The sequence below is a fragment of the Bombina bombina genome, chromosome 4 (assembly GCF_027579735.1).
Source record: "Bombina bombina isolate aBomBom1 chromosome 4, aBomBom1.pri, whole genome shotgun sequence".
Classification (NCBI taxonomy): Eukaryota; Metazoa; Chordata; class Amphibia; order Anura; family Bombinatoridae; genus Bombina; species Bombina bombina.
In genome coordinates this window covers 207,520,029-207,545,183 of record NC_069502.1, presented here as the reverse complement: position 1 = coordinate 207,545,183, position 25,155 = coordinate 207,520,029, and the positions used below count along the sequence as shown (strand labels likewise).

Sequence of the window (25,155 nt, the reverse complement as noted above, 5' to 3'; positions counted from 1 at the left end):
TTTCATGATATACACAATCATCACAGTGACATAATATTTGTGCAGGAGACTCACTTTAAAAGGAGTAGGGAACCCAAATTACTTAGTCACAGATATCAAACCACATATCTGTCATCAGGTCCATCCAAAACTTGTAGAGTTAGTATTATGCTCAAAAATAGTCTGCAGTTTCAGGCCACACATATTGAAAAAGATGGTGAGGACCGATTCCCGATAGTGATAAGCCTCCTCTTTGGAAGACCGATCACCTTAGTCAATGTATATCTACCCAACACAAACCAACACATAGTTTTGAAAAAAGTAAAGCAAAAAATTCTTGAACACTTGAAAGGTGTTATACTTTTGGGATGCGTTTTTAATCTTCCATTAAATCCCATATTGGACACTTCCAAGAGGCAATCTTCCCACTCTAAAAAAGTAATAAAGTCAGTTAACACACAATTATCTCAATTACTTCTACACGACATTTGGAGATCAAAATACCCCACTGAAAGGGACTACTCATTCTATACTTATCCACACAACTCATACTCCAGGATAGATTACCTAGTAACAGACTCCTTGGTATTGTCCCTTGTTATCAATACTGAAATCCTCCCACAGACATGGTCGGACGATTCCCCTATATCTCGTCTTCTACAATGGCCAAGTGCACCACTAACCACATTTATCTGGAGACTAGATGAACATCTTCTAAGTGATAGCCTTAATCGACTGCATTTGGAAACCTCACTCGAGGATTTCTTTACACACAATACCACAGATCTACATAGACCTTCAACAATTTGGGAAACACACAAATGTGTTATTAGGGGCGAACTCCTCAAGATGAATCCAAACAAAAAAAGCAGCAAAGGCAATATTAAAACTCACTCATGTCACAAATAGCCTACTGAGAAAAACAACATAAAATAGATCCCTCCTCAGCCACCACTCTTGACGCATTAACACAGGTACGAGAAGCACTAAAATCCCATTTGCTCAAACAGATGCAAATTAAAACACTTCACTTAAAGCAACATTACTATGAGCAAAGGGATAAACCAGGGTCCGTGCTGGCTAGGGCCTTAAAACGCAAACAATTCAAAACACATGTACTCAAACTTACAGATAAACAGGGAAATAAATTCAGGGACAGCAAGGTAATAGCAAACATCTTCAAAATGTGCTACACCTCCTTATACAATATTAAGCATGAATCCCACTCTCACAACATTGGGCAGGAACTAGAAGCACAAGAACAACACATTGAATCATACTTCTCAGACATTACTTTACCAAATTTTACGACAGAGAACTTGGAGTATCTCAAATCACCAATTTCAAATGAGGAAATAGTTTTAGCAATCAAACTATGCCAAATGGGAAAAGTCCGGGTCTAGATGGCTTTAGTATGAAATATTATAAAACAATTAAGACTCAACTCATACCACACTTATCTCTGTTGTTTAACACACTACTGGACAATGAGGGATTTCCACCTAACATGCTAGAGGCTCACATAACTGTTTTGCCAAAGCCAGGCAAGTATCCAGACTGTCCAGAAAACTTCCACCAATATCCCTGTAAAACACAGATATAAAATTTTTTGCAAAGGTTTTAGAAACTAGGATAAACAAACTCTTGCCATCACTTATTCATTTGGACCAAGTGGGGGTTATCCTACCTATCCTGTTCACTCTATCTATAGAAACTCTAGCTCACAAAATCAGAAAAGACACCTCCATTACTGGGATCAGGGTGGGGGAAACTGAATACAAATTGGCTATGCACGCCGATGATGTCCTCCTGACACTTACAAACATACTTACATCACTCCCTAGAACACTGAAGTTTCCGCAGAGTACAGCATAGTATCAAACTTTCAACTCAACCTTAGGAAATCAGAGATACTAAACATATCCATGTCCCAAGCTGCTTACTCGCAAGTTGTAACGGGTTGCACGTTACTTATTCAAAATGGAAAAATTAAATACCTGGGAATATATCTCTCCCCTAAACCAAACACACTATTCATTTCAAACTACAACTCTCTACTACAATCCATAAAAGGAGACATGTCAAATTGGAAAAACAAATCTATATCTTGGTTAGGCAGAATAAGTTTTATCAAGATGACTATTCTGCCCAGAATCCTGTATGTACTTCAAGCCCTACCGATAACATTACCTCATAACTTCATTCATAAATTGCAAGGTCATCTGGAGAAATACATTTGGAGTGATATTAGGCCTCTAATCCCCACAAAAATATTATATTTGCCAAAGGAGCAAGGGGGATTGGGAGTCCCTGATTTATCCAGATACCAACAAGCCACTCTCTGACACAGACTAATAGATTGGAGTACAAACAACGAACACAAACAGTGGGTTCAGTTTGATAGATAAATCTTGCACAGGAACAAAAACATAATTTATGTAAGAACTTACCTGATAAATTCATTTCTTTCATATTAGCAAGAGTCCATGAGCTAGTGACGTATGAGATATACATTCCTACCAGGAGGGGCAAAGTTTCCCAAACCTTAAAATGCCTATAAATACACCCCTCACCACACCCACAATTCAGTTTAACGAATAGCCAAGAAGTGGGGTGATAAGAAAAAAGTGCGAAAGCATATAAAATAAGGAATTGGAATAATTGTGCTTTATACAAAAAAATCATAACCACCACAAAAAAGGGCGGGCCTCATGGACTCTTGCTAATATGAAAGAAATGAATTTATCAGGTAAGTTCTTACATAAATTATGTTTTCTTTCATGTAATTAGCAAGAGTCCATGAGCTAGTGACGTATGGGATAATGACTACCCAAGATGTGGATCTTTCCACGCAAGAGTCACTAGAGAGGGAGGGATAAAATAAAGACAGCCAATTCCTGCTGAAAATAATCCACACCCAAAATAAAGTTTAATGAAAAACATAAACAGAAGATTCAAACTGAAACCGCTGCCTGAAGTACTTTTCTACCAAAAACTGCTTCAGAAGAAGAAAATACATCAAAATGGTAGAATTTAGTAAAAGTATGCAAAGAGGACCAAGTTGCTGCTTTGCAAATCTGATCAACCGAAGCTTCATTCCTAAACGCCCAGGAAGTAGAAACTGACCTAGTAGAATGAGCTGTAATCCTTTGAGGCGGAGTTTTACCCGACTCGACATAGGCATGATGAATTAAAGATTTCAACCAAGATGCCAAAGAAATGGCAGAAGCTTTCTGGCCTTTTCTAGAACCGGAAAAGATAACAAATAGACTAGAAGTCTTTCGGAAAGAATTAGTAGCTTCAACATAATATTTCAAAGCTCTAACAACATCCAAAGAATGCAACGATTTCTCCTTAGAATTCTTAGGATTAGGACATAATGAAGGAACCACAATTTCTCTACTAATGTTGTTGGAATTCACAACCTTAGGTAAAAATTCAAAAGAAGTTCGCAACACCGCCTTATCCTGATGAAAAATCAGAAAAGGAGACTCACAAGAAAGAGCAGATAATTCAGAGACTCTTCTGGCAGAAGAGATCGCCAAAAGGAACAAAACTTTCCAAGAAAGTAATTTAATGTCCAATGAATGCATAGGTTCAAACGGAGGAGCTTGAAGAGCCCCCAGAACCAAATTCAAACTCCAAGGAGGAGAAATTGACTTAATGACAGGTTTTATACGAACCAAAGCTTGTACAAAACAATGAATATCAGGAAGATTAGCAATCTTTCTGTGAAAAAGAACAGAAAGAGCAGAGATTTGTCCTTTCAAAGAACTTGCGGATAAACCTTTATCTAAACCATCCTGAAGAAACTGTAAAATTCTCGGAATTCTAAAAGAATGCCAAGAAAAATGATGAGAAAGACACCAAGAAATATAAGTCTTCCAGACTCTATAATATATCTCTCTGGATACAGATTTACGAGCCTGTAACATAGTATTAATCACAGAGTCAGAGAAACCTCTTTGACCAAAAATCAAGCGTTCAATCTCCATACCTTTAAATTTAAGGATTTGAGATCCTGATGGAAAAAAGGACCTTGCGACAGAAGGTCTGGTCTTAGCGGAAGAGTCCACGGATGGCAAGAGGCCATCCGGACAAGATCCGCATACCAAAACCTGTGAGGCCATGCCGGAGCTATCAGCAGAACAAACGAGCATTCCTTCAGAATCTTGGAGATTACTCTTGGAAGAACTAGAGGAGGAAAGATATAGGCAGGATGATACTTCCAAGGAAGTGATAATGCATCCACTGCTTCCGCCTGAGGATCCCGGGATCTGGACAGATACCTGGGAAGTTTCTTGTTTAGATGAGACGCCATCAGATCTATTTCTGGAAGCTCCCACATTTGAACAATCTGAAGAAATACCTCTGGGTGAAGAGACCATTCGCCCGGATGCAACGTTTGGCGACTGAGATAATCCGCTTCCCAATTGCCTATACCTGGGATATGAACCGCAGAGATTAGACAGGAGCTGGATTCTGCCCAAACCAGAATTCGAGATACTTCTTTCATAGCCAGAGGACTGTGAGTCCCTCCTTGATGATTGATGTATGCCACAGTTGTGACATTGTCTGTCTGAAAACAAATGAACGATTCTCTCTTCAGAAGAGGCCAAGACTGAAGAGCTCTGAAAATTGCACGGAGTTCCAAAATATTGATCGGTAATCTAACCTCCTGAGATTCCCAAACTCCTTGTGCCGTCAGAGATCCCCACACAGCTCCCCAACCTGTGAGACTTGCATCTGTTAAAATTACAGTCCAGGTCGGAAGCACAAAAGAAGCCCCCTGAATTAAACGATGGTGATCTGTCCACCACGTTAGAGAGTGTCGTACAATCGGTTTTAAAGATATTAATTGAGATATCTTTGTGTAATCCCTGCACCATTGATTCAGCATACAGAGCTGAAGAGGTCACATGTGAAAACGAGCAAAGGGGATCGCGTCCGATGCAGCAGTCATAAGACCTAGAATTTCCATGCATAAGGCTACCGAAGGGAATGATTGTGACTGAAGGTTTCGACAAGCTGAAATCAATTTTAGACGTCTCTTGTCTGTCAAAGACAGAGTCATGGACACTGAATCTATCTGGAAACCCAGAAAGGTTACCCTTGTCTGAGGAATCAATGAACTTTTTAGTGAATTGATCCTCCAACCATGATCTTGAAGAAACAACACAAGTCGATTCGTATGAGATTCTGCTAAATGTAAAGACTGAGCAAGTACCAAGATATCGTCCAAATAAGGAAATACCACAATACCCTGTTCTCTGAATACAGACAGAAGGGCACCGAGAACCTTTGTAAAAATTCTTGGAGCTGTAGCTAGGCCAAACGGCAGAGCCACAAACTGGTAATGCTTGTCCAGAAAAGAGAATCTCAGGAACTGATAATGATCTGGATGAATCGGAATATGCAGATATGCATCCTGTAAATCTATTGTGGACATATAATGCCCTTGCTGAACAAAAGGCAAGATAGTCCTTACAGTTACCATTTTGAACGTTGGTATCCTTACATAACGATTCAATATTTTTAGATCCAGAACTGGTCTGAAGGAATTCTCCTTCTTTGGTACAATGAAGAGATTTGAATAAAACCCCATCCCCTGTTCCAGAACTGGAACTGGCATAATTACTCCAGCCAACTCTAGATCTGAAACACATTTCAGAAATGCTTGAGCTTTCACTGGATTTACTGGGACACGGGAAAGAAAAAATCTCTTTGCAGGAGGTCTCATCTTGAAACCAATTCTGTACCCTTCTGAAACAATGTTCTGAATCCAAAGATTGTGAACAGAATTGATCCAAATTTCTTTGAAAAAACGTAACCTGCCCCCTACCAGCTGAGCTGGAATGAGGGCCGCACCTTCATGTGGACTTAGAAGCTGGCTTTGCTTTTCTAGAAGGCTTGGATTTATTCCAGACTGGAGATGGTTTCCAAACTGAAACTGCTCCTGAGGATGAAGGATCAGGCTTTTGTTCTTTGTTGAAACGAAAGGAACGAAAACGATTATTAGCCCTGTTTTTACCCTTAGATTTTTTATCCTGTGGTAAAAAAGTTCCTTTCCCACCAGTAACAGTTGAGATAATAGAATCCAACTGAGAACCAAATAATTTGTTACCCTGGAAAGAAATGGAAAGTAGAGTTGATTTAGAAGCCATATCAGCATTCCAAGTTTTAAGCCATAAAGCTCTTCTAGCTAAAATAGCTAGAGACATAAACCTGACATCAACTCTGATAATATCAAAAATGGCATCACAGATAAAATTATTAGCATGTTGAAGAAGAAAAATAATATTATGAGAATCATGATCTGTTACTTGTTGCGCTAAAGTTTCCAACCAAAAAGTTGAAGCTGCAGCAACATCAGCCAATGATATAGCAGGTCTAAGAAGATTACCTGAACACAGATAAGCTTTTCTTAGAAAGGATTCAATTTTCCTATCTAAAGGATCCTTAAACGAAGTACCATCTGACGTAGGAATAGTAGTACGTTTAGCAAGGGTAGAAATAGCCCCATCAACTCTAGGGATTTTGTCCCAAAATTCTAATCTGTCAGACGGCACAGGATATAATTGCTTAAAACGTTTAGAAGGAGTAAATGAATTACCCAAATTATTCCATTCTCTGGAAATTACTTCAGAAATAGCACCAGGAACAGGAAAATCTTCTGGAATAACCACAGGAGATTTAAAGACCTTATCTAAACGTTTAGATTTAGTATCAAGAGGACCAGAATCCTCAATTTCTAAAGCAATTAGTACTTCTTTAAGTAAAGAACGAATAAATTCCATTTTAAATAAATATGAAGATTTATCAGCATCAATCTCTGAGACAGAATCCTCTGAACCAGAAGAGTCATTAGAATCAGAATGATGATGTTCATTTAAAAATTCATCTGTATAAAGAGAAGTTTTAAAAGATTTTTTATGTTTACTAGAAGGAGGAATAACAGACATAGCCTTCTTGATGGATTCAGAAACAAAATCTCTTATGTTATCAGGAACATTCTGAACATTAGATGTTGATGGAACTGCAACAGGTAATGGTACATTACTAAAGGAAATATTATCTGCATTAACAAGTTTGTCATGACAATTAATACAAACAACAGCTGGAGGAATAGCCACCAAAAGTTTACAGCAGATACACTTAGCTTTAGTAGTTCCAGCACCAGACAGCGATTTTCCTGAAGTATCTTCTGACTCAGATGCAACGTGAGACATCTTGCAATATGTAAGAGAAAAAACAACATATAAAGCAAAATTGATCAAATTCCTTAAATGACAGTTTAAGGAATGGGAAAAAATGCCAGTGAACAAGCTTCTAGCAGCCAGAAGCAATAAATAATGAGACTTAAATAATGTGGAGACAAAAGCGACGCCCATATTTTTTTAGCGCCAAATAAGACGCCCACATTATTTGGCGCCTAAATGCTTTTGGCGCAAAAGAACGTCAAAAATGACGCAACTTCCGGCGACACGTATGACACCGGAAACAGAAAAGATTTTTTGCGCCAAAAAAGTCAGCGCCAAGAATGACGCAATAAAATGAAGCATTTTCAGCCCCCGCGAGCCTAACAGGGAAAAAAGTCAAATCTTTAAGGTAAGAAAAATATTTGATTCAAATGCATTATCCCAAATATGAAACTGACTGTCTGAAAATAAGGAATGTTGAACATCCTGAGTCAAGGCAAATAAATGTTTGAATACATATATTTAGAACTTTATTAAAAAAGTGCCCAACCATAGCTTAGAGTGTCACAGAAAATAAGACTTACTTACCCCAGGACACTCATCTACATGTTTGTAGAAAGCCAAACCAGTACTGAAACGAAAATCAGCAGAGGTAATGGTATATTTATAAGAGTATATCGTCGATCTGAAAAGGGAGGTAAGAGATGAATCTCTACGACTGATAACAGAGAACCTATGAAATAGACCCCGTAGAAGGAGATCATTGAATTCAAACAGGCAATACTCTCCTCACATCCCTCTGACATTCACTGCACGCTGAGAGGAAAACCGGTCTCCAACCTGCTGCGGAGCACATATCAACGTAGAATCTAGCACAAACTTACTTCACCACCTCCATAGGAGGCAAAGTTTGTAAAACTGAATTGTGGGTGTGGTGAGGGGTGTATTTATAGGCATTTTAAGGTTTGGGAAACTTTGCCCCTCCTGGTAGGAATGTATATCCCATACGTCACTAGCTCATGGACTCTTGCTAATTACATGAAAGAAATAGGTACTATGGCTTGGGTACCACCACATCATAGACCAGCATAATCTACTCAATACCATCTGATGAAAGAATTCTTCATAGTTTGGGACTCAGTCACTAATGTAATAGTAGTATCTCAACTAAAATCTCACCCTTAACTCCTTTTAAACTTAATCCAGAGATACCTACACTCAACCATACCGTTGCACATCAAAACAATAACATTTCAGCGCCTCACGCATGACAGCAAACTAAAATCCTATGAAGATATTGTAACCCAAAACCCTGAGCTCCTGCTTAGTTGGTTTGCATACGCTCAACTAAAACACTTCTTTGACACACATGAATATAAGCACCAACTCACTAGGCAACCATCTGCATTTGAGAGGCTGTGCCTATTACAACATCCACCAGCACATACCATCTCATTACTCTATAAAATATTGCTAACACCAGATGCAAACTCCCTACCAAACTATACTGATGCCTGGCATAAAGAGCTCTGTCTGGATGCCTTCAACCAAGAGTGGAAACAAATTTTCACTATTACAAAAAACTCCTCTATATCTGCTAAAACCCTAGAAACAAATCTCAAATTCCTCACACGCTGGTATCTAACACCACACAGACTACAAAAGATTTACCCTAAAACCACATGCAAATGTTGGAGGGGCTGCGGGGGAAAAGGCACTGTATCGTATCACACATCTGGTGGATTTGCCCATGAAAACACACACTTCCAGACAATATAACGGCTAGAATGAGCGCGATCCTAGGATCTCTGGTACCTAACAGACTGGAGACAGTATTTTTTAAGGGCCTCCCCAAACTGAAAAATAAAGCATAATACGCACTTATGATAATTATGTTAATAGCATAAAGGTACTGATTCCTAGACAATAGAAATTCCCAACAATTCCCACAATGGGTGAATGGTCAAACCAAGTAAATTTGCTTTTGCAGATGGAGAGATATCACTACATCCGAACCAACAGAGTAGAAATTCATGAACAAATGCTGGAATTATGGAAACAGGAGAATCTAAGTTAGCAAATATCTATAAAACATCACTAGGGACATAAACAGAGTCAATGTAATGCTTTTTACCCCTACCCTTCCCCTTTCCCCCATTTTCCTTCCCACTAGACATAACTATAACTGATCCTGACATACCTGGACAATCCCCTTTCCCTCACCCTCCATAAAATGCAAGACACCCCTTCCCATCCAGACGTACTGAGTAGTGTAACATCTGCTCAATAACGCACCAACACAAGAATTGGATCATTATGTATAGCACAAACTGAAAGTTTCCTTATATTACTTTTTATAAAAGGACATTGCATATATGCTAAGACAGCCTCTAGGGACCTTGGACATTCCTTCTCATCTGAACTTTTATAGCATCATTTCATTCAACCATGGAACAATTAGGAGATATAGGAACACTTCACCACAAAAGAAGAATAAAGCGCGGCAGGGAGCAGAAGAAAATTTAAAACATAGCGCTTATTGAATTCGCAAAATCCTTCATTGTCAGTAAGAACAATATACAGATATAGGAACCTTCAGCAATGAAAAGCACAAGTACTTATAAATATGTAAGTTACTAATATGATTGTATGCATTGTACAACCATGTTAATTACTATTGTAATGTTACATTCTCTTAAATAAAAAACTTTAAAGAATAAAAAAAAAGAAAAACAACATATATTGTGTGCGTGTACCCTGAGTCTGACAAAAGGCACAGTTAAATACATAAAAAAAAAACTGTATCTTACTTGAGGATCTGATGAAATATGGCTGCAGGTATTTCCAGTCTGATGTTTGGTTTTCTATTTCCGTCCTAACTCGCAGTTTATATGGCACATTTGTGGCAATATCCTTTGTCAAATTGCACCAGTTAGAAACAATGGCCTGACAGTCCACGGCTTCATTCCATGATTGATTTTTATATCTGCGTTCATACTCCCTAAGAGGACAGAACACATTCAAATAATGGTGAACCTGTGGTTCCAAAGCAAATAACATAACTTACTGGTGAGTTTACACTCTGTAATTTTTCAAAATAATTTTAAAATATATTTTAACATTTGTAAGTCTGTATGTGATTTAAGGTTACAACATTTTCTAAAATTAGAATTAGAACTAGAACTATTGCATTCTCCACTCCCAGTGAATGTTGTTCTTATCATTTACCTAGTTTACTCCATCTTCTTTTATTAACCATAAAAAATTGTATTAGCATTTAGGAAATAATCTAAAATCACTTGGTATGTCAGCATATTAAGCAATGATTCTTTAATTATGCAAATTACAGATCAACACATGTAAGAAAGACAATTTAATTTAATATGGAACAAAACTAAAATATTTATTTATACATTTGTGGTAAATGTATTACCCTTGAAACTGAACTGAGTATGTAACATTTCCCCAAGAGACTGGAACAGGATTCCAAGATAAAAAGTGTTTCAGGTTGATGGATTCCATAGATATATTCTCTGGAAAGGGAAGCAGAGCTTGCCCTAGGAGACAGAGAAAGAATTGAATTGAACAATTGACTTAAATGCATCCATGACGACTACAGAATATGTACATACCACACAGGTTTAGATGGTGCAATCTTATCCCACAACACTTCTCTGTTGTCAAAAATAGAGGGTACAAAATATACAAAACAAGAAAATGGAAACCAACCTTGCTATATCGTAGAACAGATAATAATGGTATTAATATGAACTCACATGAACTATAGACCATGACTAACACATTGTTTTTCTGGCATAGGAAGGCCCTTAGGGTTGCCAGCTGTTCTTCACGAAAATAACGGACAGCCTGAACGTGATTCAGGGAAAACAGTTGGTTGGAACACAATAAAATATCATTGTCTGTAGCACTTGCAAGCCATATGCTCAAATGGGAACTCAGATCTGACATGATTGACTGCAGTCACTTTGAAGTATATGCCCATATACCCCAGATAATGCCTGATTTCTTCACCCCATTGCCTGCAGACCTTTATGGATATATACGCATACATATAGACCTTAGATAAGGTCAAACCAGTTCAGTGTCAGTTTTATACTGATTTTACTTGATAGGCAATTTAAATAATAGACTACACACACAAATACTGGACAGTTGGCAAACCCTAAAGATCTCACATAGAGTAGCACAGTTATAAAATATTGTCCACCCTTCTAAGAAATATAATACCATATGTAGAGTACTATGAGGCCAATAAGTATTTATAAATCCTCAAAAAATATTAGTATAGCTCTCTTTTATATCTAAAAAGCATTGTAACTGACAACTAATCTGAAACATTGTGTTTCCAGTAAACCCATTCTACCTTTTTTACACTTTTCAAAGAAAACTTAACTCACTTAACCAATACTGTTAAATAAACCAATAATATTTATTAGCTTGATTAAATCCATACATTATAAAATGATTGATGTAAATCTCCCAACATTGACAAAACCCCTATTACACATAAGGTATATTTACAGATCATTCATCAGGACTGCTATATAACATTTATTTTAACGTTATGGTGACATTAATTAGTTAATTAGTTTAAAGAGAGATGTTTTCTTTCAGGATTTAGACATTTTTAGCCAAATTTCCAATTTACCTCTATTATCAAATTTGGTAAATTCTTGTATTCTTTGTTGAATGAGCAGCAAAGCACTACTGGGAAGTTAGCAAAACATATCAGTTGACCAAGTGGCAAAAGGCATATCTGTGCAGCCAACAATCAGCCTCTAGCTCCCAGTAGTGCACTTTTGCTCCTGAGCCTTCCTAGGTATGTTTTTGATCAAAGGATACCAAGAGAACAACTCAAATTAAAAAATAGAAGTAAATAGGAAAGCTATTAACATTGTATTCTGTATCTGAATAATAAAATGGAATTATTTTATTTAATGCCCCTTCAATATAATAAACTAGGGCTGTGAATTTGAAGTCTTTGATGTGTTATTGTGATACGACCTGTGGGAATTCCATATATATGAGGCTTTGAGCTTATTGGCTCCCTGCACATATATTATGACTTGTATTGTGAGTGACAGCCCAAATCTAAAGAAATGAGCACTGAGAAATCAACAGGCCTTTAAATAGTCTTGACGTGTAAGAAAATCATACATGATATTTAATTTAAAGGGACATGAAACCCATTTTTTTTCTTTCATGATTTAGATAGAGAATACAATTTAATAAAAATGTACAACTTACTTCTAATTATCTATTTTGGTATCCTTTGTTAAAAATGCAGCAAAGTACTACTGGGAGCTTGCTGAATACATTAGGTGAGCCAATAACATGAGGCATATAATTTGCAGTCACCAATCAGCAGCTTCTAGGCTACCTAGGTATGCCTTTTAACAAAGGATACCAAGCAAACAAAACAAATTAGATAATCAAAGTAAACTGGAAAGTTGTTTAAAATCCCATGCTCTGTCTGAATCATGTCCCTTTAAAGAGGGGAGTTTGGTTTAACTCACAACATTTGGGTCTAAATTATGCAGGTGCTGCTTTGCCACTGAAACAGTTATTCTCTCACATAAAATTGGGACTGAAATCATACAAAAAAAATCAGCTGGAGCACCTCTAGTAGGAATCCCTCTTGCAACATTAAGCCAAGATTATACTTTTATTTATTGCATGAAAAATACCTCATGTTTGAGGTTAACCCAGGTGAGTAACAGGAAATACTGTGAAATCAGGATATCCCCTTTGTGTTGCACACCCTTCCCTTTTATTCTATTTTCATAGTCCCCAATGTTTTAAAGTGGCTCACTCTGGGAGTTTCACCAAAAGAGGAAAAGGATATATTTAAAGGGACATAATACTCATATGCTAAATCACTTGAAAGTGATGCAGCCTAGCTGTAAAAAGCTGACAAGAAAATATCACTTGAACATCTCTATGTAAAAATAGAAAGATATTTTACCTCAATATTTCTTCAGCTTACAAAAGTAAAAGCTCTGGTAACAGTTATACTTCAGCTACATTCCAGCTGCAAGTTGAAACAAAAAAAAACAATAGCCAATCAGCAGTGAGGCCATGCTATGCTTTGCTGTGATCTCATGAGATTTCACTGAAATCTTGTGAGATTTTATAGTAAACTTCCTTAAACTGAATAGGGAAATAACACGACTGTGCCTGCACATGCCAGATGCAGACTCCCTTGCAAATCCTAGGACTAGTATTCTGGTTGGCTGCTTAATGTCCCTTTACAATGGGGTGTGAATACTTTGAGGAAAAATATCTTCCTTTTTTTACAGGGGTTTACTTTTTTAGCCAGATTTTTAAAAAATAATGCTGGATCACTTTCAAGCTCTTCAACATTTGAGTATCATGCCCCCGGCCCTTTAACTGTATTATTGGTCAATAAAAGTAATTTGATGCCACTTGGAGTAGGTATTCCTCAAAGGAAATAAAGGAGCACAATATAGTGTATATAAAGAAAACATAATAGCAGACAGTGAAGTGCTTAGTGCTACAATTCCAGCAATGGTGGGTATAATATCACAAACCATGGGCGTCGGGTGGGGGAGCAAGGGGAGGCACTTGCCCCCCCCCCCTGGGATTTTGCACCAGGTAAAAAAGTCAAGCATACTTTTGCAAGCATAGTTAGATGAAACCTAACTCTTCTATTTTGCTTTTAAAATAAACCTTACTCTTCTGGCTGTGTGCTTGTAAGAGAGAGCCATATTTTCTATGTGTTGTGTTAATATATTTATTTTGTAATTTTCTCCATGGGCTTTGCACCCATGGTGACCAATGGTTAACTACCTGAGTTGCTGGGAGCTGCACAGTTGTCTGAGAGTGCTGGTGGGTACTCAGGATTGTGAGTTTTGCAGTAGCATGGAATGTGCACCCGATCTGGTTTGAGAGGGCAGCCAATTTCCATTTTTTTATGTGTCTAAGGAAATTACAAAGGGCATGTGTCACCCTTGTTTGTATGTCAATGTGTGTGGTTGAAAACAGGCATTGTGTGGCTGTAGGTTAGGGACCCGGGGAGAAAGAGACATTGACGTAATCCTGGGCCTTTCACCATTTAGCCAAATGCTGTAACTAACTCTTCCATTTTGCTGTTAATCTAGCTGTGTGCTTGCAAGAGAGTACCAGATGTTCTATGTGATGTGTGTTTGTGTATGTATGTACGTATGTATATATATACAGGCATACCTCAGATATATTGTGGGTTCGGTTCCAGACCACCACAATAAAGCGAATAAAGCAATAAAGTGAGTCACACTCATTTTTTGTTTCCCAGTGCATATAAAAATTATATTTATACTATACTGTAGTCTATGCAATAGCATTATGTCTAAAAAAAAATGCCTTAACCTTTATTAAAAAATACTTTATTGCTAAAAAAAAATGCTAACCATCATCTGAGCCTTCGGCGAGTAGTAATCTTTTTGCTGGTGGTGTGTATATATAGGTGTGTTCATGTGTATTTATGTATTTATATGTGTATATATGTTGGAAAAATGGCAAATAAACTTGTTTGAAACAGAGTTGCCACATACCTTTAATTTGTAAAAAGAGCAATATCTGTGAAGCGCAATAAAGCGAGGTATGCCTGTATGTATATATTGCATGTGTAAATAAATTATTTTCTCATCATATTGCAGCCCCAAAAATTTATTTTTCAGCCTGAGCTTTTCAAAACATATTTGTCAAGCCATGACTTATGCTTAGCATAAGCACTGACTTGTTTAAAATTATTTGTAGCTCATGTGTACAACACATTTCACATGTTGCTACTGATATTATTATGCTTGGGGTGTTTTATTTCCCCCCACCCAACCGGAAAAATTTCTACGGATGCCCATGACCTTAACCCTTAATTCTCCTCTTCAGTACAGGAGGCTTTATAGAATTGTGGTGGTGCAGAATATCATTACATTTCAACTAAAGAGCATTACAGTGCTTTTCAGTCACAGTGTTAGGTGCAACATTACCACTATTGAGGATATTATTTTACAGCTTACTTTAACCTCCATGACAGCAGGCAGTATAACACTGTGGCAACATTCCAGCTGGATATAATGACAACATTTAGCCTGACATATAGGCACACAACATTGGTAAATCTACATCATATACTTTGGAAATGCTAAGCTAACACATGTGATGTGATTATTAAATGTTGTGGTTAGTACTATTTGCAAGGGAAAGATTTAGATGAGTGAAACTTAAATGCAGGAATAGAAACACATGGAAAAAAGCTATTTAATGGTTTTAATAAAACAAGAGAAACAGAAACTATGAATTGGCCAAAGGTCAGATACCATGAGATCAGTCCAGCAACTAGGTACCAGGGGTTGAACAAATGCAAAGTGCAGGAACAAGACAAAGGCCCAGTACCGTGAGATTGGTCCAGCAGCTAGGTTCCAAGGGATAAACAAGAACCAGAGTCCGGGAACAGGCCAAAAGTCTGGTAATGTAAGATCAGTCCAGCAACTAGGTATCAAGGGGTAAACAAAAAGTCTAAGTCCAAGGATCCAAGAACAAGTTAAAGGTCAGATATTGTAAGATCAGACCAGCAATTAGGTACCAAGAGGGAAAGCAGGAGCAATGTCCAGCGGGTACTGTTGGTGAGGCTGTCACAGGATACCAGGTAAGTGCAGCTATCAATGGAGACAGCACCCATCCACCTGGGGCACGGATTCAACAGGGACTGCTAATCCCAGTCTATACAATGAAAATAAAATGGAATCCAGCCTCTTGTCAGAAATAATAAAACTTCTTTATTGCTTCCACATCTTGGGAAGAAGGACAACGTTTCCAGCCCTATGTTGGACTCTTGGTCATGACCAAGAGCCCAACATAGGACTTGAAATGATGTCCTTTTTCCCATGATGTGGAAGCAATAAAGAAATTTTATTATTTTTTCCAAGAGGCTGTTTTTCAAGGTAAGTACAGCTGGTACAGCAGGATTCAGGTAAGTTGTCACTGGTACAGCAAGTGCAGAAGACTCAGCAGGCACAGGATACTCAGTAGGCACTGTTGGTGAGGCTGTCACGGGATACCAGGTAAGTGCAGCTGGTACAGCAGGATTCAGGTAAGTTGTCACTGGCAACAGCAAGTGCAAAAGACTCAGTAGGCACAGAATACTCAGCAGGCACTGTTGGTGAGGCTGTCATGGGATACCAGGTAAGTGCAACAGGTACAGCAGGATGCAGGTGAATTGCCACTGGTACAGCAAGTGCAGAAGACTCAGCAGGCACAGGATACTCAGCAGGCACTGTTGGTGAGGCTGACATGGATTAACAGGTGTTCAGCTGGTATGGCAGGATTCAGGTAAGTTGTCACTGGTAACAGCAAGTACAGGAGACTCACAAGGCACTGGAGAGACTAGCAGGTACTATTGGTGAGGCGGACACGGGATACAAAGTAAGTGCAGCTGGATTCAGATATGTGGTATCAGCTACAAGGTAAGTACAAGCTTGTGCTACACAAAATACAGCAAGAGCATGTAAGTACAAGGTACTTCCTTCAATAAATTGGATTTATATAGTAACTCCCACACCTGTGGCCATTTAGGTGGGAGTTCCTGAAATTAGGTATGGACCCTTTAAGTAGTGCAATGTGCAGCTATGTGCACCTATAGAAAGGGTCAGCAGCTGCTGCAGAAGACAGGCTTTGGCATTCCATTTTTACTAAAGATTATATTTTTCTTACATAAATCACCTTCTCTGTCTTTTACCTTCTCTGCCTATACCCTTTTGATTGTGATTCTGATTTCAACTACACACATCATTAAATACCAACCTTTACACTCTCTTAGATCACTATGACTACAGGTTGCTGCAGTTTCTGGTAATGTGGTCTATGGAAATGCATTAAGTAGTACTGTATATTAACTAAGAGAGTCAGGCATAACAACCAACACATAAGAAAGTGAGTTCACTGCCTAATTCAGGGCTCCTGAAAACTTTGGTGATTGCAAGTGCTATAATAAGAATTGGAAATGATGTAGCACCACATACAATGTCCTGTTCAGCCTCAGCGTTTAAAACATGATGTGGGCACATAAGCTATAATGTGGCAAGTACTTCAGATCAGCTTTGTGAATGGGTCAGAAGACTTGAGACAAACACCTACAATGTCCTCGAGAATCTGTTCAACTATGCCAAAATGAGGTCAAGGAGTGTATGTTAGACCTGTAATATAAAACTGGAAAGATGAATTCCTAAATTGTTACACAACAATACATCAATCTGCAAATGTAGCATGTGACAATAAATCATCAGGCAAAAGGGAGTGTTAATTTAAGTAAGGTGTGTGAGTCTTCCCTCCTTGTAATGGTGCTCTTTATATTCAAACAATATAAAACCAATGGGAAATCAATGAGGGTTTATATCTTTGTAACAGCTACAACTCTGACAGTACCTACAGTCCATAAAAGAAAAGTGACTTAAGCAACTTCTTGATACATAATTGCTAAAGCAAGGGGTCTTCTGAAGTGCTCGTCCATTGATCTAACTAATATCTGTCGCCTTATTTATACATTACACGCTCGCACTATACCCAAACCTGTGTACAGTAGCAAGCCCTATATACTAAACATCGTATGCTTTGAAGAACTCCCAACATTACTACTTTTGCAGTTTGGGGCCATTATTAAGCTAGGTTTAGGGTTATTTTCACAACAACACTGCAATAACATTGCAACCATTGCAGACAACGAGAACGCAAGAAGAAGTAAAGCAGGCCAACGTGGGTACAGAGGACAAAGGGAGAGGAGTCATGTATTTTCCATTTAATATCTTCGGGCTGTGATAAACCGTGGTATACAGAAACTGCAAACAAAACAAATTGGCAGATACAGGGTTCTACTGTATTTGGAGTCAAAAGACACCCCATATGAGAACCTATTAGAATCAGAAGTGCACTATTGCTGAAAGAAAATCTGACCCTGATACATTGCTCAAAACATGCCATCTGTAACTGGACATATATATGGCAATCTCAGTAAGCCTAGATATGTATCAAGTCTGAAAAAAGTTTCTTTACCAAGCAGTCAGGCAAAAATGCTAACATAGGAGACCATAATCATTTTAATTTGGTAGTAGCTGTATGGCTTAACATTATAAAATATTAATATGGCTTCTCTGTCTATATCTATAATACAAAATCTTTTTCTGAAATAATTAAGCTCTTATCTGAGCAGGACCTCATTGTCCTTGTGTTTTTACACCTCCTCAACTGATGTAATTTCTGTTATTTCAAAGTATTTTGTACTAATTTTTTTTATTTTTCTATTATGTGTTTATAGAAGTAAAAAGCTGTTAAAATTAAGCTTGAACCTAATAAAAGTTGTATTAATTTAGTTCTTCCTGCTAAGGATCATTGCTTATGACCTCATAGACACTTCCTAGGTAATGAGCCTCAGCAGGAATTACACAGTTTAAGTTTCAAGCAAAACAGCATTTAGCTCACATTTTATCATGCAAAAATATCACCATGCACTACTCTTTCATATGAATGAACAATTTGAATACAGCTTCACTTTAATATATACACATATATTTAGTAATCTTTTATAGGTAACAATTGTAGAAGTAGCATTATTATTACTAATAATAACTTTGCCACATATAGAGCTTGTAAACTAAACTAACTGCTTTTAACCCTTTAAGGACACAGCTTTCAGTTTGCTCAATTGTTTTATGACGGAAAAATTCCGTCATATGTCCTTAAGAGGTTAAGGATAAAAAGTCAACTGCTTCTGTTCAAGGAAAACTAAACATATTTCAAGCTAATTATATCCATTTCAAAGCTTGGGACTTTACAAGTCTCCTCCTATTGAAATATGTTTCCTTGTTAGTGTTTGAACTGGTCAGACAGCTGACATGCTTCATAAATATTTCCACATGCCCTAAAGTAAGTTAGTAAACACTGACTGAATATTCAGAAATTCCCCATGACAAAACCCTATTGTGTGAAGCCATCAAGTTCAGGAAATATGCACAGAAACACCTGCTAGACAGGGAGGAATTGATCAAGGACAAGATGAATTAAGGCAATTATTCCATAATAATACATTTATTACTGCTATTAATAATTGCCAGTGATGAAACTTCTTATGTACATAATTAATTAGATAGATTGAAAGATGATAGATACTGTAGATAGAAATAAATAGGTGTATATACCTAGCAAGAAGGATGACCACTGTGGGAGAGGCCCATCCTATAGATGCTTATGGCTGGTTTACCCATATGTGTCAGATGAAACACCTGAGGGGCAGAATATTGCATTATGTGATCTTCATGTGATTCCAAATGAATTTATTCAACACATTTAATTTATTCATGCAGCTGCCAACTAAAGGTGGTGAGGGATTTGCTCCTTTTCTATTCAAATTTCTCATTTTAGTCCTCTCATTCAGAATACGATATACAAGTTTCTATGTATGTATGCATGTATGTGTGTGTGTGTGTATATATATATATATATATATATATATATATATATATATATGTGTGTATATGTGTGTGTGTGTGTGTATGTATGTATGTGTATGCATATATGTATATATGTATGTGTATATGTAATGTATGTGTGTGTGTGTATGCATATATGTATATATGTATGTGTATATGTAATGTATGTGTGTGTGTGTGTGTGTGTATGCATACAGTATCTCAGAAAAGTGAGTACACCCCTTAAATTTTTGTAAATATTTTATTATATCTTTTCATGTGACAATACTGAAGAAATGACACTTTGCTGGCAAAAAAGTGAGTACACTTTTGGGTCCAAAGTGTCAATATTTTGTGTGGCCACCATTATTTTCCAGTACGGCCTTAACCCTTTTGGGCATGGAGTTCACTAGAGCTTCACAGGTTGCCACTGGAGTCCTCTTGCACTCCTCCATGACGACATCACGGAGCTGGCGGATGTTAGATATCTTGCGCTCCCCCACCTTCCGTTTGAGGATGCCCCACAGATGCTTGTGTTTAGGTCTGGAGACATGCTTGGCCAGTCCATCACCTTTACCCTCAGCTTCTTTAGAAAGGCAGTGGTTGTCTTAGAGGTGTGTTTGGGGTCGTTATCATGTTGGAATACTGCCCTGCGGCCCAGTCTCCAAAGGGAGGGGATCATGCTCTGCTTCAGTATGTAACAGTACATGCTGGCATTCATGGCTCCCTCAATGAACTGTAGCTCGCCAGTGTAGGCAGCACACAAGCAGACCTAGACCATGACACTCCAACCACCATGCTTGACTGTAGGCAAGACACACTTGTCTTTGTACTCCTCACCTGGTTGCCGCCACACATGCGTGACACCATCTGAACCAAATAAGTTTATCTTGGTCTCATCAGACCACAGGACATGGTTCCAGTAATCCATGTCCTTAGTCTGCTTGTCTTCAGCAAATTGTTTGCAGGCTTTCTTGTGCATCATCTTCAGAAGAGGCTTCTTTCTGGGATGACAGCAATGCAGACCAATTTGATGCAGTGTGCGGCGTATGGTCTGAGCACTGACAGGCTGACCCCCCACCCCTTCAACCTCTGCAGCAATGCTGGCAGCAGTCATACGTCTATTTCCCAAAGACAACTTCTGGATATGACGCTGAGCACGTGCACTCGACTTCTTTGGTCGACCATGGTGAGGCCTGTTCTGTGTTGAACCTGTCCTGCTCCCTGTGCTGCAGCTCAGTTTCAGGGTCTTGGCAATCTTCGTATAGGCTAGGCCATCTTTATGTAGAGCAACAATTCTTTTTTTCAGATCCTCAGAGAGTTATTTGCCATGAGGTGCCATGTTGAATCTCCAGTGACCAGCATGAGAGAGTGTGAGAGCAATAACACCAAATTTAACACATCTGCTCTCCATTCACACCTGAGACCTTGTAACACTGAGTCACATGACACCAGGGAGGGAAAATGGCTAATTGGGCCAAATTTGGACATTTCCACTTAGGGGTGTACTCACTTTTGTTGCCAACGGTTTAAACATTAATGGCTGTGTGTTGAGTTATTTTGAGAGGACAGCAAATTTACACTGTTATACAGGCTGTACACTCACTAATTTACATTGTAGCAAAGTGTCATTTCTTCAGTGTTGTCACATGAAAAGATATAATAAAATATTTACAAAAATGTGAAGGGTGTTCTCACTTTTGTGAGATACTGTATATGTGTGTAAGCATGTATGTATGTATATATATGCTTGCATGTATGTATGTACATATGTATGTGTGTATGTTTGTAGGTATGTATATATGTATTTATGTGTGTGTGTATGTACTGTATATGTGTGTATGTATGTATATATGTATGTGTGTGTGTATGCATGTATGTGTATAAGCATGTATGTGTATATATATATATATATGAATGTATATATATATATATATATATGCGCGTATGTGTGTATGTGTGTATGCGTGTATGCATGTAGGTATGTGTGTATGTATGTATTTATGCTTGTGGTACTTGAACAGCATAAGTAAACAAATTACCAAAGCTTTGTTCAAATGATGTTTGTTTTTATAGAAGTAAAATATAAATAATACTATAAATTAATACATAATAATATCATATATATATATCTATATATATATATATATATATATATATATATCTCACACATTTACCTGTTAATGTAGAAGATACATGGACAATGAAAGTCAATGTCACCACAAGGAGGGGAACTTGGAATATTACCCTGATCTGCATCATGTTCTTCGGTCTCTTTGCTCTGCGAGTGTTGCTCCCTGTCTTGCTGCTGTAGTAAGATCATCTCTAGCTCACTTGCAAGTCTGAACAACAGAGATAGTAGGAAATCCAGTTCTCTACATACAGCAACATGAGTTGCTCTCATTTAGAGGAGTGGTCATGTTCACATCACCCATAAACAAAGAATGTTTCTCTTTTCCCATTGCAAATACCACAAACGAATATATGCAAAGAAAAGGAATGCTAAAGAACTGGTCCTATTATGTTTTTTTCTGGTTGTGTTTTTGTACATAAGTTCTTTATATTAGCTATGAAAGTTTCAAATTGATGACATAAAAAAATGCACATGACATGAAAGCATTTTTATAATGAATGAACACATAAATGCAATGCACTTATCACAAAGGTTTAGGTCAGACATCCTCAAACTTGGCCCTCCAGAGGTTTTGAAACTACATTTCCCATGATGCTCAGGATGTCTGGTTTAGGTGGTAGCTTTTACTGTGCACTGAACACACTGAGCAAGTCTGTGCCTTTCAGTTTTGACTAGAATGTCTATTTAAATAGGGCACAACAATGTTATGCATTAAATTTGCTTTTTTTTATCGAAACTCCAGCTTTTAATATACTACAGTAATTAATGAATAAATCATTTGTATTTTTTTTACTGAAGTTAATTGGGTTTAGCAAGGTTCTGAACTGTCATCTAGACATTTAAATCTGCATGGTATTGCTGGTATGCTACTATACACAAACTTATTACAAATAAAAAAAACAGTCAGCAAGAAATGGCTGACAAACCAACTCCCAGTGGGGTACAAAAAATACTTTCTATTTCATTTTTAAGCAAAACTGTGTTACCTCTCCATGTAAAGATATAAATGCATACATTATTATGTACCTTTATTTGAGAGTCGCATTGCTTGGAATAATTCTGTAAATCTAATTTCGATCAAAAAGGAAATTTACAGAAATATTTCTGATATGCAGGATAAAAATAGTAGCCCCAAAATATCAAACCCCCAAATAGGCTATAAAATGTGTATTTTAGCTATCAGGTGGGAGTGATGACATTTCTGCAGCTTATTAAAAAGTGTCAACACATACTTGACAGAACACATTTGTTTTAGGTTTACACCCACATCCTGAGCAGCCTGTGTAATTCTGCACATTTTAATGAGAATTTGATTACTAAACATGTAATTATGGCTGTGTTGTAAACTGTGTAAATATAGAATGCTCTCTACAAAGCAAATTCTTGTTTTTTTTTTGTTTGTGTCTTTTTCATTTCAAATGTTGTTTATTAACCTTTTTAGCACCGATATGGCGTAGTATTCTGTCCAAACAGTGCTGGGCTTTAGCGCTGTTAGGACGGATTACAACGTCATAGCCATTTGGTTGTCCTGAAGCCAACGGCGCTTCCAGGATGTGATTGCGGTCTGCAGGGCGTGCCTATCGTCATAGGGATGCCCCCCTGACCCGATCCCGAATTTGTCTACATCGGAAAGTTGTTCCGATGTAGACATTATGGTCTTGTCATGAAAGGGTAAAAAAATGTTTTAAATTGTTATGTTTCTTTTACTTGCAAAAACATTTTAATACTTTATATAAATTTACTTTCTTCAGACTCCATGATATTGTACGATTCAGTAATGGTTGGGTATATAGCTCCATACCACTTGTAATAGGTAGAAACTTCTCAAAAAGGATTTGGAATTCCTCTCCATACATTCTCCTTTCTGCCTGGGTTCAGTTCATATACGGCCATACTTTAAAAAAAACTAAAAACAGTTTTGTCTTAACAATGACTTGCGAAAATAAATCATAAAACTGTGGAAGCAGTGGCTTATTTAGGTTTTGTGCTGCCCTAGGCGCTCAAAATTCTGCTGCCCCCCCCCCCCCCCCCAGGCCTTTTTTCCCCTCAATATTTTTTTAGATCAATGTGTAGAATGTTCTGTTTTTTTTTTTTTTCTCATAACAATTCAAAAGAAAAACATAATTTAGGTAAGAACTTACCTGATAAATTCATTTCTTTCATATTGGCAAGAGTCCATGAGCTAGTGACGTATGGGATATACAATCCTACCAGGAGGGGCAAAGTTTCCCAAACCTCAAAATGCCTATAAATACACCCCTCACCACACCCACAATTCAGCTTAATGAATAGCCAAGTAGTGGGGTGATAAAGAAAGGAGTAAAAACCAACAACAAAGGAATTTGGAAATAATTGTGCTTTTTTCAAAAAATCTTAACCACCGCAAAAAGGGTGGGTCTCATGGACTCTTGCCAATACGAAAGAAATTAATTTATCAGGTAAGTTCTTACATAAATTATATTTTCTTTCATGTAATTGGCAAGAGTTCATGAGCTAGGGACGTATGGGATAGTAATACCCAAGATGTGGAACTCCACAGAAGAGTCACTAGAGAGGGAGGAATAAAATAATAACAGCCATTTTCCGCTAAAAAAAATAAATCCACAACCCAAAATATAAGTTTATTCTCATAATGAAAAGAAAAAACTCAAACATAAGCAGAGGAATCAAACTGAAACAGCTGCCTGAAAAACTTTTCTACCAAAAACTGCTTCCGAAGAAGCAAATACATAAAAACGGTAGAATTTAGTAAATGTATGCAAAGAAGACCAAGTTGCTGCTTTGCAAATCTGATCAACTGAAGCTTCATTCTTAAAAGCCCAATAAGTGGAGACTGATCTAGTAGAATGAGCTGTAATTCTCTGAGGCGGGCCTGACCCGACTCCAAATAAGCCTGATGAATCAAAAGCTTTAACCAAGATGCCAAGGAAATGGCAGAAGCCTTCTGACCTTTCCTAGAACCAGAAAAGATAACAAATAGACTAGAAATCTTCCTGAAATCTTTAGTAGCTTCAACATAATATTTCAAAGCTCTTACCACGTCCAAAGAATGTATCTCCAAAGAATTCTTAGGATTAGGACACAAAGAAGGGACAACAATTTCTCTATTAATGTTGTTAGAATTCACAACCTTAGGTAGAAATTTAAATGAAGTCTGCAAAAATGCCTTATCCTGATGGAAAATCAGAAAAGGAGATTCACAAGAAAGAGCAGATAATTCAGAAACTCTTCTAGCAGAAGAGATGGCCAAAAGGAACAACACTTTCCAAGAAAGTAGTTTAATGTCCAAAGAATGCATAGGCTCAAATGGAGGAGCCTGTAAAGCCTTCAAATCCAAATTAAGACTCCAATGAGGAGAGATTGA

At 37.6% G+C, this 25,155-nt stretch overlaps 1 protein-coding gene across 2 annotated transcripts in view; it reads right to left on the bottom strand.

Annotated features, from left to right (window-relative positions):
• The window catches only part of IL20RB (interleukin 20 receptor subunit beta), a 133,818-nt gene extending 111,773 nt beyond the window's left edge, over window positions 1–22,045 (bottom strand). The window contains exons 1-3 of one of the 2 annotated variants that reach the window (XM_053709758.1): window positions 21,905–22,045; window positions 10,612–10,735; window positions 9,989–10,179 (exon numbers count right to left, since the gene is read on the bottom strand). In XM_053709758.1, the coding sequence (XP_053565733.1) occupies window positions 9,989–10,179; window positions 10,612–10,735; window positions 21,905–21,980 (391 nt within the window). In that variant the 5' untranslated portion in view covers window positions 21,981–22,045. Of the gene's footprint in view, window positions 1–9,988; window positions 10,180–10,611; window positions 10,736–21,834 lie in introns of both variants that reach the window. The other variant, XM_053709757.1, reaches the window with a different exon arrangement.
• Between the last annotated feature and the right edge of the window lie 3,110 nt (window positions 22,046–25,155).